The sequence below is a fragment of the Perognathus longimembris genome, chromosome 19, assembly GCF_023159225.1.
Source record: "Perognathus longimembris pacificus isolate PPM17 chromosome 19, ASM2315922v1, whole genome shotgun sequence".
NCBI classification, from domain to species: Eukaryota; Metazoa; Chordata; class Mammalia; order Rodentia; family Heteromyidae; genus Perognathus; species Perognathus longimembris.
In genome coordinates, this window is record NC_063179.1 from 43,980,615 (window position 1) to 43,992,712 (window position 12,098).

The 12,098-nt window shown below is 53.8% G+C and overlaps 2 protein-coding genes across 2 annotated transcripts in view; one reads left to right on the forward strand and one right to left on the reverse strand.

Annotated features, from left to right (window-relative positions):
* Bdp1 (B double prime 1, subunit of RNA polymerase III transcription initiation factor IIIB) overlaps positions 1-1,222 on the reverse strand; it is an 81,588-nt gene extending 80,366 nt beyond the window's left edge. Inside the window, exon 1 of the mRNA XM_048368500.1 lies at positions 859-1,222. Coding sequence (XP_048224457.1) covers positions 859-1,049 — 191 coding nt within the window. The 5' untranslated portion in view covers positions 1,050-1,222. The remainder of the gene's footprint in view (positions 1-858) is intronic.
* Positions 1,223-7,189: 5,967 nt separating this feature from the next.
* On the forward strand, positions 7,190-10,744 carry LOC125367644 (small EDRK-rich factor 1). Its single transcript, XM_048368324.1, has 3 exons — positions 7,190-7,332; positions 8,110-8,218; positions 10,476-10,744. Exons 1-3 carry the CDS (start codon positions 7,326-7,328, stop codon positions 10,546-10,548), a joined length of 189 nt encoding a protein of 62 aa, XP_048224281.1. The 5' UTR covers positions 7,190-7,325; the 3' UTR covers positions 10,549-10,744.
* The last annotated feature ends 1,354 nt before the right edge of the window (positions 10,745-12,098 follow it).

Here is a 12,098-nt window from a genome sequence, read left to right on the forward strand (position 1 = left end):
GCACAAAACAGTGCATATAAATCATCTCTAATCTCCATGATGCAATTTCAAAGGAAATATTACCCTTATTTAACAAAAGAATAAATTCTTCCTCCTAAAAGTCTACTTCAGTTGGGGGCTGGGAAGGTCGCTCGGTGGTAGAGTGCTCGCCTACCATGCACTGGGGTTCGATTCCTCAGTACCACATAAAACAGAAAAAAAAAAAAAACGCAAGTGGTGAGGAGTAGCCTAGCGCAAAAGAAGCTCAGGGACAGTCAGGCCCCTGAGTTCAAGCCCCAGGACTGCAAAGAACAAAGTCTACTTCAAGTTGGTAAATATAAATAATGTAAAAAAAAAAAAAAGAAAAGAAAATACTGACTGCGAATGTAGTACATAACGCTAAGCCCGTGCTTCCTGGTCTGGGGAACATGATCACCGGGGCGCACGCTTCCAGCCAGGGCGAGCAGCCCGACCCTCCTTTCCACGGGCATCCATCCGCAGCAGCACCGAAACGACGCTGAGGACGTAGCTCCGCGGCCAAGCGCCCGGCGCCCGAGAGCGAAGGGTGTCGAGGGCAGCTACGGGGTGCTGTCTCCTTAGAATGGCATTTCCTTAAATGAGACGACTGGCTCACGCGGGGCACTCAAGTGGTAGCCTGGCTATTCCTGTCCTCAGCACCGTGGTGGCGGGGCTCCCCCAGACAGAACGCGAGGGAGCGGCGCGTTACGGGTCGCCGGGAAGGAGGGAAGGGGGGACCGCGGTTGGGGGTGGCTTCACCAGACTGGAGGGAAAGAAAGGCTGACGGGGCGAGCGAGCACGGGCGCGCCCCCCGAACCCAGGGCGTGCGCGGAGCTCCCAACGCGCGACGCCGGCGCTCACCTGCTCCCGGGAGCCTTTTCCTGGGGCTCCGAGGCCGGGGGCTCCGGCGCCGGCCCCGGCGCGGACTCGGCCGCGGGCTGCGGCGGCCGGGGAGACTCGCGTCCACGCTGGGGCTGCGGAGCGGCGGAGCCGCGGGCGCCCACGCCGGGCCTCACGTTCGGCTTCACGCTCAGGCGCGCCCGGCGGAACATGGCGGAGCCGGGGGTGGGGGGGCCGGCCCGGGACGCGGCTTCGCCCGCCGCGCCCGGCCCAGAGCCCCAAGCACGGCCGGAAACCGCGTCAGGACCTCCGCCTTCCCCGCGGAGCCGGGACACACCCAGCGGGCCGGGCCGGGCCGCTACCGCCGTTCCGCGCCGCCGCCGCCGCCGCCCTGCTCCCGCCGCCGCCTCTTCCTCATGACCCCGCCACACGGTTGCCTACATCGCTCCCCCCGCCCGGATCCCCGGCCCGCCGCGGGCGCGGGCCCGGCGCGTCATCACGCGGCGCCCGGCGCTGACGTCACGCGCGGCGCGCCGGCTGCCATGGCAACTCCACGCTGCCCCGGTCCGCGCTCTCCCTCCCGCGCACGCGCACGGCCTGCGTCCTGACCGCCGGGCTGCGCGCGCAGCGCGCCCTGAGCCCCCGCCGGAGGGACGCGGTTCAGGTCGCGCCCTGTGGGAGCTTGGGGAGCTTGTTGGCTTCCTGCCCGTGCAGGGACTGAACTCGGGATCCACGCCTCGTGCCTCTCGGGCGGGGTGGGCGGGGGGCGAGGGGTGCTTCTTCAGTGCTGCTCCCGGACCGTCCGTGCTCACCGCTCCGGCTCTGCTCCTGGGTTGCTGGTGGCTGATTGGAGATGACAGCCTCGTGGGTTTTCCTGCCAGGGCTGGCCTAGAACCACTGACCTTAGATCACAGCCTCCTGAATAGCTAGGATTGGAGGTATAATCCACCTGAGCGGGCTCAGCTGCTGGTAAAAAAAAACCTTCAAAAATTGAAGAAATAAAGCCTGTCAAGCCCTGGTACCAGCAGGACAAAAAAAAAAAAAGAGCAGTTAAAAAGGATAAGAGCAGTGGGCCGGGGGTGCGGCCTAGTGGTGCAGTGCTGGCCTAGCACGCATGAAGCTCTGGGTTCGATTCCTCAGCACCACATACACAGAAAGACGGAAGTGGCGCTGTGGCTCAAGTGGCAGAGGGCTAGCCTCCAGCAAAAGCAGCTCAGGGACAGCGCCCAGGCCCTGAATGTAAGGGCAGAGCCTGCTTACTTGTGTTGTTATGCCCAAGTTGCAAGAAGACCACCGAGAGCCAGACATTCCGAAATGCAAAAGCAAGGCTTTATTCAGGCGAGCTGCAGATCGGGCCTCGTCCTACCCACCGCCACAGCGGAGGTTAGGAGGAAGCCCCGAGCTGAGATTTCACAGAGCTTGTAAAGGCAAAAGCCCAAAGTTACAGCAATCAGGTGTTCAAGCAAGATTAGGATATGGGTACAAATCCGATTGGCTCAGGGCTGGAGGCATTCCGGGGCAGTTAGAGTTAAGCAGGGAGTTTCCTGACCAACTGGGCCCTAATAAGCTTGTCCTGCTAGCCGGGAGAATTGGTGGCCTCATAGTTTAAACAGACAACAAAACGGGGGCTGCCTGAAAATGGGGTTTACTTTACCTCTTCAGTGTATCCCCAGAACTTAGAAATTCTAAGTAGAACATAATTAGAAATTGTGATGGGAAGCAACTGAAAATGGTCATCTCCTGGGAAAATAAAACTACAAAACACATCAAGGAAAAATATTTTCTATATAACCTTGTGTGTTTTCGAATGTGAAGTATTGCCCATGCAAAAATCATTACAAACTGTGCAAGTGTTTGTTTTTTCTCTCGTTTTTTTTTTTTTTTTTTTTTTTGGCCAGTCCTGGGGCTTGGACTCAGGGCCTGAGCACTGTCCCTGGCTTCTTTTTGCTCAAGGCTAGCACTCTGCCACTTGAGCCACAGCGCCACTTCTGGCCATTTTCTGTATATGTGGTGCTGGGGAATTGAACCCAGGGCCTCATGTATATGAGGCAAGTGCTCTTGCCACTAGGCCATATCCCCAGCCTCTCAGCCTCTTTAGTCACTAGCATTACAGGTATGTGCTAAAGGGCCTGATGCATAATATTGGCCTTATTAAGCATGAAGGAATGTTTAAATCTGTGAAAACAAATCCACTCCCATGAACACATAAAGGCCTAACTTCCTTCTAAGAAGGAAAGAAAAAAAATCTGTGTATAAAAAATAAAGAACATGGGGGCTAGTAATGTAGCCTAGGGGGAGAGTACTTGCCCCGCATACATGAAGCCCTGGGTTCAATTCCTCAGCACCACATAGACAGAAAAAGCCAGAAGTGGCACTGTGGCCTAAGTGGTACAGTTTTAGCCTTGAGCAGAAGTGAGCCAGGGACAGTGCTCAGGCCCTGAGTTCAAGCCCTAGGACTGGCAAAAATAAATAAATAAGCAAATAAGTAAATAACATCCTACCAGCCAGGCACCAGTGGCTCATGTCTGTAATCCAAGCTATTCAGGAGGCTAACATATGGAGATCAAGGTTCAAACCCAGGGCTGGGAATATGGCCTAGAGGCAAGAGTGCTTGCCTCCTACACATGAAGCTCTCGGTTCAATTCCCCAGCACCACATATATGGAAAACGGCCAGAAGGGGCGCCGTGGCTCAAGGGGCAGAGTGCTGGCCTTGAGCAAAAAGAAGCCAGGGACAGTGCTCAGGCCCTGAGTCCAAGGCCCAGGACTGGCCAAAAAAAGAAAAAAAAAGAAAACAAGGTTCAAACCCAGCTGGGGCAGGAAAGTCCATGAGACCTTTATCTCCAGTTGACCACCCAAAATCCTGAAGAGGAGCTGTGGCTCCAGTGGTCAAGTGCTAGCCTTGCGCAAAAAAGCTCAGGGACAACCCCTAGGCCCTGAGTTTAAGCCCCAATAATGGCACTGACATGCGCGCGCACACACACACACATCCTGGCAAATTAGTAACAAATAATGAAATGAATAAAATCCTGAACTGAATGGAGAAGTGGGTCAGTCATCTAGAAGGAGAAAGGAAAAAGCTAATAGTAGGAAAGCATTCAGCACTGGTAGCTCAGGCCTATAATCCTAACTACTCAGGAGGCTGAGATCTGAGGATCACAGTTCAAAGCCAGCCAGGGCAGGAAAGTCCATGAGACTCATTTCCAATTACCAGAAAACTGCAAGTGGAGCTATGGCTCAAGTGGTAGAACATTAGCCTTGAGCTAAAGAGCTCAGGGACAGTGTCCAGGTCCAGAGTTCAAGCACCAGTACTGACAAAAGGAAGCAAGGTCGAAAGAAGAGAGAAAAGGGGGAAAAGAAAACTTAGGTATGTTAGTTCTATGTGCTCTCTTCAGTACTCTGGAAAATGAAGGGGGGCAAAACTCAGATGTATTCAAAGCTCAAGAGTTGAGGGCTGGGGATATGGCCTAGTGGCAAGAGTGCTTGCCTCGTATACATGAGGCCCTGGGTTCAATTCCCCAGCACCACATATACAGAAAATGGCCAGAAGTGGCACTGTGGCTTAAGTGGCAGAGTGCTAGCCTTGAGCAAAAGAAGCCAGGGAGTCCAAGGCCCAGGACTGGCCAAAAAAAAGAGTTGGGTACATGAAAAATCCCCGAGTCTACTGAGAGAAAAAAAGGCTATGGAAGGAAAGAAAAAAGCAGAGAGGACATTGTTGAAAAGGAACACCCTGCCAAAGATATCGCAGGAATCTGGGACCAACTGCCAGGACAATCCAACTATGGGCAGTATTAATGTTTGGGGTTGCTTTTTTATTAAGTTTTGTGTAGTAGCACTGGGGCTGAGATCTGAGGATCCTGATTCAAAGCCAGCCCAGGCAAGCAAGTCTGTGAGACTCTTATCTTCAATTAACCAGCAAAAAGCCAGTGGAGCTGCAGCTCAAGTGACAGGACCTTTGAGTGAAAAAACTAAGGGATAACATCCAAACCCTGAGTTCAAGTACCAGTACCAACACCACTAAAAAACTGAAGCAGGTTCACTAAACAAAAACAGACATATGACCTCTAAACTGAGGAAGACAGGCATGGGAATGGGAAAGCAAAGCAGGAGTACAACTCTAATAGCTTAATATATTAAGAGCTACATGGGCAGGAAGCTATTCTTTTTTTCCAATCCTTGGGCTTGAACTCAGGGCCTGAGCACTGTCCCTGGCTTCTTTCTGCTCAAGGCTAGCACTCTACCTATTGAGCCAGAGGGCTACTTCCGGCTTTTTCTGTTTATGCTGATTCCTCAGCATAAACAGAATCAAACCCAGGGCTTTGTGCATGCAAGGTGAGCACTCTACCACCACTAAGCCACATTCCCAGCCCGCAAGAAGCTATTTTAAGTGTGTGTCGGTACTTGGTCTTGAATTGGGGCCCCAGGCTCTTGCCTGGCTTTTTTCTGCTCAAGGGTGATGTTCTACCACTTGGGCCACCCCCCATTTCCAGCTTTCTGCTGGTTAATTGGATCTGTCTGCTGGGGCTAGCCTCAAACCTGGGTCCTCATTATAGACTCCTAAGTAGCTAGGATTACAGGTGTGAGCCAAGGGCCCTGGGCAGGCAGGAAGCTTGGGGGGGGGGCGGGGGGAGGGAGCAATGGGCCTAGACCTTGAACTCAGGGACTGGGCCCTGAGTATTGGGCCCTGAGCTTTTTTTTTTTTTTTTGGCCAGTCCTGGGCCTTGGACTCAGAGCCTGAGCACTGTCCCTGGCTTCTTTCTGCTCAAGGCTAGCACTCGGCCACTTGAGCCACGGCGCCACCTCTGGCCATTTTCTGTATATGTGGTGCTGGGGAATTGAACCCAGGGCCTCATGTATAGGAGGCAAGCACTCTTGCCACTAGGCCATATCCCCAGCCCTGTCCCTGAGCTTTTGTGCTCCAGACTAATTCTCTTAATACTTGAACTACAGCTCTACTTCCCACTTTCTGGTGGTTAATTGAAGATAAGAGTCTGACAGACTTTCCTGCCCAAGCTGGCTTCAATCTACAATCCTCAGATCTCAGCTCCCTGAATAGCTAGGACTAAAGCAGGAGCCATGGGTACCCAGCTCAGGAAGCTTCTAACGTAGTGAAATAGTATGTCCAAGCTCACAAAGGAGCTAACTTATAGATCAGGACTTTCAACCCAGACATCCTATATCCATTTTTCCACCTTCTCTAAAAATACGCAACTTTATAAGGTTACAATTGCTGAAGTGTGAAAATATGTACTTGGGAATACATGCACACTTTTTCGGGGGTAGAAGGGGCCTCCTTGTTAGCCTAGGTCTCTATCATGTCGGTCAAGCAGATGACCTGTACTTTTTGTTTTGGTTTGTTTTTTTTTCCCAGTCCCGGGGCTTGGACTCAGGGCCTGAGCACTGTCCCTGGCTTCTTTTTGCTCAAGGCTAGCACTCTGCCACTTGAGCCACAGCGCCACTTCTGCCCTTTTCTGTGTATGTGGTGCTGGGGAATCGAACCCAGGGCTCCACGTATAGGAGGCAAGCACTGTACCACTAGGCCATACTCCCGGCCCCTCCCCGGTACTTTTAAGTCTTTTTAAGTGTTCCTCGGGTGCCGGTGGCTCATGCCTGTGGTCCTGGCTACTCCGAGGATGGGATCTGAGGATCACGGTACCAAGTCGGCCCCAGCAGGAACGTTCAGAGGGAGACTCTCCCCTCGCCGAGGAACCACCGGAAACCTGCAAGTGGCGCTGTGGCTCCGAGTGGTGGAGCGCTCGCGAGCCCCGAGCCCAAGAGGGCAGGGGCGGCGCCCAGGCCCCGAGTTCAAGCCCCGTGACCGACAAAACTAGATACTCCGCAAGGAATGCTTTCTGAAAAAGAAAAAAGAAAAGAAACACCACCACCCGGGTTAAAGGAGGTGCTGGGGTCTCCCTGCGGAAGCGGAGGCCGGCCCGGCAGGCCAGCCGGGGGCGCTCGTCCCTCCCGCCAGGCCAGAGCGGAGGCGCGGAGGGGCGGCGAGCGTCCGGCCGGGTTCACCCTCCACCGCCCCCACGAAACACACCGGGGGTCGGGCCAGCCCCCCGGGACGCGCATGCGCTCCGGCTCGCCGGCCACGCCCGCCGCCGCCGTAGCCACGCCCGTGGGCGGGGCCGACTCTCGCCCGGCGCTCGCACGCCCCGCCCCCCCCGGGACGCGCAGGCGCCCCAGCTCGCCGGCCACGCCGCCCGCCGCTGTCAGGCCCGTGGGCGGGGCCGACTCCCGCCCCGCCCCCCGGGACGCGCACGCGCGCCGGCGCGCCGGCCACGCCGCCGCTGTTGTCAGGCCCGTGGGCGGGGCCGCGAGGCTGAGCGGGCGGGCGGAGGCGTCGCCCGGCCGTGGCGCTGACCCGGCGGACGCCCCCCGGCGGCGGGCTCCACCTGGCCGATCCCGGGGCGACCGCAGCCCAGCCGGCCGCGGCCGCCGTCGCCTTTCCGAGCCGCCCTCCTGCGAGGCCCGTCGGGCGGTCGGCATGGCCCGTGAGTGCTCGGGAGGCCCGGGGAGGCGGCGGGGACGGGCCCCGGCGCGGCGGGGGCGGCGGGGGCTCCGCCGGAGCGGGGACGCCGGGCTCGGGCCGCCGAGGGCGGGGCCGCGGGCCGGGGCTGGGGCGGGCGGGCGCGGGGAGCCGGGCGGGCGGGCGGGCGGGGGCCCCGAGGTGGGCGCGGCCCCCGGGCCTGGGGCGGAGCGGGCGGCCCGCCCCCCTCGGTCTTTTGTTCGGCGCCGGCTCCCCGGTGATGCCCGGGCCGGCCCACCGTGCTCCGTCGCCCCGGGTCCCGGGCGTCGCCCCCGGCCCGGCCGGCACCTAGCTGGCTCCCCCGGCCGGCGCGGACGCCCCTGGGGGTGCGGGGGGTTGGCGGGTGCCGTGGGCTCACACCTGAAGTCCTAGCGACTCGGGGGGCCCAGCCCTGAGGATGGGGAGCGAAGCCAGCCCGGGACCCTCAGCCCCAGCCCGCCGCTCCCGGGGCGGAGAGGCCGGGGACAGCGCCCAGGCCTGGGTTCAAGCCCCACGAGGGACAAAAGCAGTGATTGATTGACGGGTGCAATCGTGGAAGACCTGGCGTCCATGCCTAGCAAACACCAAGACCGGTCCGGAGATGCCCTCCAGTCCAGGTTTACCCTTAAGCTCCCTCGCCTTCAGGTCCCGGGACCCTTCCGTGCAGCACTGCGCTCGCCTGTGAAAGGAAAAGCTTCATGCACGTCTAAGTTATTAGCACGTTAAAGAATGGGGGAGAAAGCACATCTGGTTATCTTTACAGGTGGAAATCAACGAGAGCTGGCCCGCCAGAAGAATATGAAAAAGACCCAGGAAATAAGCAAGGGGAAAAGAAAAGAGGATAGCCTGACTACCTCTCAGAGAAAGCAAAGGTGAGTGTGCTAAAGGGAATTCTGGGGCTGGGGATATGGCCTGGTGGCAAGAGTGCCTGCCTCCCATGCATGAAGCCCTGGGTTCGATTCCCCAGCACCACATATATAGAAAAAGGACAGAAAGTGGCGCTGTGGCTCAAGTGGCAGAGTGCTAGCCTTGAGCGGGAAGAAGCCAGGGACAGTGCTCAGGCCCTGAGTCCAAGGCCAGGACTGGCAAAAAAAAAAAGGGAGGGGGGCTGAGTAGTGCACTCCTGACATCCCAGTCATGAAGGAAGCAAGCCCGAGTCAGTGTCTGGGCTAGGTATAATACAAGTGATAGAACCCTAGCAAGCATGAGGCTCTAACTCCAGTAAGAGCTGAAAACTAAAGAATAGAGATGGAACAAAGGACCTTAGGTATTACTTTACACTTTCAATGACAGTTATTAAAGTGATGAGCTTTGCCTGAAATGTCTTGTTTACTTACCCTGAATAAAAATAGTATATAGATCAATAGCCCAACATTACTCCCAGCTATCCTCTTGGCTCAGAAATAGCCATTGTGTACTGAATATCCAATTCTTTTTTTTTTTTGGCCAGTCCTGGGGCTTGAACTCAGTGCCTGAGCACTGTCCCTGGTTTCTTTTTGCTCAAGGCTAGCACTGCCAACTTGAGCCACAGCGCCACTTCTGGCCTTTTCTATATATGTGGTGCTGGAGAATTGAACCCAGGGCTTCATGTATAAGAGGCGACCACTCTACCACTAGGCCATATTCACAGCCCCTGCATATCCAATTCTTATAAAGGTCTTTGTAAGACATTCTATAGATATTATTTCTTGAGAAGTGGTATTTGCACCAGTGTATGAATTAGAAACATGGAGCTGTTTTTGTTTGAGACCGAGTTTTGGTTTTTTTGTTTTGTTTTTGTTGCCAGTCCTGCAGCTTGAACTCCAACTCAGGGCCTGAGCTCTGTCCCTGATTTCTTTTTGCTCAAGGCTAGCACTCTGTCACTTGAGCCATAGCGCCACTTCTGGCTGTTTTTTATATATGTGGTGCTGGGGAATCGAACCCAGGGCTTCATGTATATGAGGCAAGCACTCTTGTCACTAGGCTATGTTCCCAGCCCCTCTTTTCTTTTTTGTCAGCCATGGGCTTGAACTCAAGGCCTAGGCACTGTCCCTGAGCTCTTTTGCTCAAGGCTAGTGCTCCACTACTTTGAGCCACAGCTCTACTTCCAGTTTTCTGGTGGCAAATTGGAGATAAACGTTTCACAGGGTTTCCTGTCCAGGCTGGCCGTGAACTGCAACCCTCAGATCTTAGCCTCCTGAATAGCTAGGACTATGGTAGTGAGCCGTCAGCACCTGACTCACACTTACTTTTCTATCCCTACTTGATTTGTACTTCTATCCCCCAAGTCTCAACCTCCCGAGTAGTAGCTAGATTACAGGCATGATCATGAGCACCTGGATCCAAGGAGACTTCTTAAAAAAATCCTCCTTCAAGAAAAGAAAGTAAGGGGCTGGGGATATGGCCTAGTGGCAAGAGAACTTGCCTCGTATACATGATGCCCTGGGTTCGATTCCCCAGCACCACATATACAGAAAACGGCCAGAAGTGGCGCTGTGACTCAAGTGGCAGAGTGCTAGCCTTGAGCAAAAGGAAGCCAGGGACAGTGCTCAGGCCCTGAGTCCAAGGCCCAGGACTGGCCAAAAAAAGAAAAGAAAGTATGGGCTGGGAATATGGCCTAGTGGTAGAGTGCTTGCCTCATATGCGTGACTCCCTGGGTTTGATTTCCCAGCACCACATATATAGAAAAATTCAGAAGTGGCGCTGTGGCTCAAGTGGTAGAGTGCTAGCCATGAGCAAAAAGAAGCCAGGGGCAGTGCTCAGGCCCTGAGTTTAAGACCCAGAACTGGCAAACAAGAAAAAAGAAAGTAAATTAAGCTTGTTGGCAACCTAGTGTAATTGCCATTATTTCTGCACTCAGCTGCCTAATACCAGGCATAGGTATTCATAATTATTCCTCAGAACAAGTGTGATATGTTTTCCTGCAATTTTGAAAGAGCTCTGAGATTATTCATCCAAGGTCATGATAACAGTAGGGTTATCATCAGATAGACATAAAAGCTTTACCATTCTACCTCCATCCATAAAAGGTGACATTTGAGTGTTTATATCTTCTTTGAAATTATCTTTTAATGCAGTGACTAGGACATGGATAGAGAACAAATGAAACTAGAAAGTCAGTTATTCCTAAAACCTTTTCCCCTTTTCTAGGGACTCTGAGATCATGCAGCAAAAGCAGAAGGCAGCTAATGAGAAGAAGTCAATGCAGACAAGAGAAAAATGATGACTGGCTCTTTGGAAGACCTGGGTGCTACTGCCCTTGAGGTGCATCATAAGCTCTAAGGTCAAGATTTCTTAAATAGTCATTACCTGTGTTATAACTTATCCTTACAAAACTGTCTATTTTAAACTTTGCTTCTCAATTGGACTGTTATGCATTAAAGCCACCCTTCAAAAATAAAACACTGACCATGCATGTATCCTACTGGTGACTTATTTTTTATCATCGGTGAATCTTTATATATAGTTTATTAGATAGGTAATCAGAATCAGAGTGGGGACTCCTATCTAAACCTGGTTTTATACACTTTATTAAGACAGATCTTTTAAAGTGAATCTGATCAGCTGAGCACTGGTGGCTCACGCCTGTAATCCTAACTACTCAGGAGGCTGAGAGCTGAGGATGGAGGTTCAAAGCCAGGGAAGGAAACTCTTATCTCCAATTAACTACCAGAAAATCAGAAGTGGCACTGTGGCTCAAGTGGTAGAGTGCTAGTCTTGAGCTGAAAAGCTCCAAGCAGAGTACCACTACCACAAGGGGAAAAAAAAGGTGTGTGTGTGTGGGGGGGGGAATCACCATGGGGTAGAGATGGGACTCAGGAGTAGAGGTTTCACCTAGCACGCATGCAGCCCTGGTTCATCTCTCAGCACCACACACACAAAACTATTGTCTGAAAGAACTTTTTAGGTCCCTTTCTTCACAATGGACTTGTTTTTTTGTTTGGTTTTGTTGTTCATGGGACTTGGACTCAGTGCCTGGGCGCTGTCCCTGAGCTCTTTTTGCTTAAGTGCTCTACCGCTTTGAGCCACAAGCACCACTTCCATTCATAATCGATTTGTCTGCTTGAAGAATTTACAATCAGTACAAACCGTTTTGCATGCCAACTAAATGGATGTCACCTACATAGAGGATTCAGTAAGAGTCGGACTTAGGAAACGGAACTTGCTAGGCACCAGTGGCTAACACCTATCATCTTAGCCGCTCAGTAGCCTGTGATCTGAGGTCCCTGTTGAAAGCCAGCCTGGGGAGCAAAGTGTGTGAGACTCATCTCCAGTGAATCACCAAAAAGCAGTGGTTCTGTAGCTCACGTGGTAGAGCACAAGTCTTGAGCACAGAAGCTCAGGGATGGCACACTGGTCTTGAGTTAGAACTCTAGGACCAGCACACATACAACATCATTTTTCTGAGCTGGGATCTCACTGTGTCCTCCTGGCTGGCCTTTAAGCAGCAGTGCCCAGGCCCCAGCGTCTTGAGTAGCTAGGATCACGGGTGCGCGCCACCTGCGCCTGGAGGGGTCCCATCCTGAGTGCCGGCCATAACCCTGAGCGGGGCCCCCTTGTCTTGGGAAAGACATCCTTGTTCAGGAAGGCTTGGTGGAGGTCTACGCAGGACGCCACTTACACCAGGGTGCTTGTTTAAGTGCAAGAGAAAAGACAACCCAATCAATGCTCTCTACGTTGTTAACAAACGACGCAGCCCTCGATGTTAGGAGGGTCAGTCAATAATGGACGGCTTCCGCTGTGTGTGTGTGAGCGCGCGCGCGCGTGTGCCAC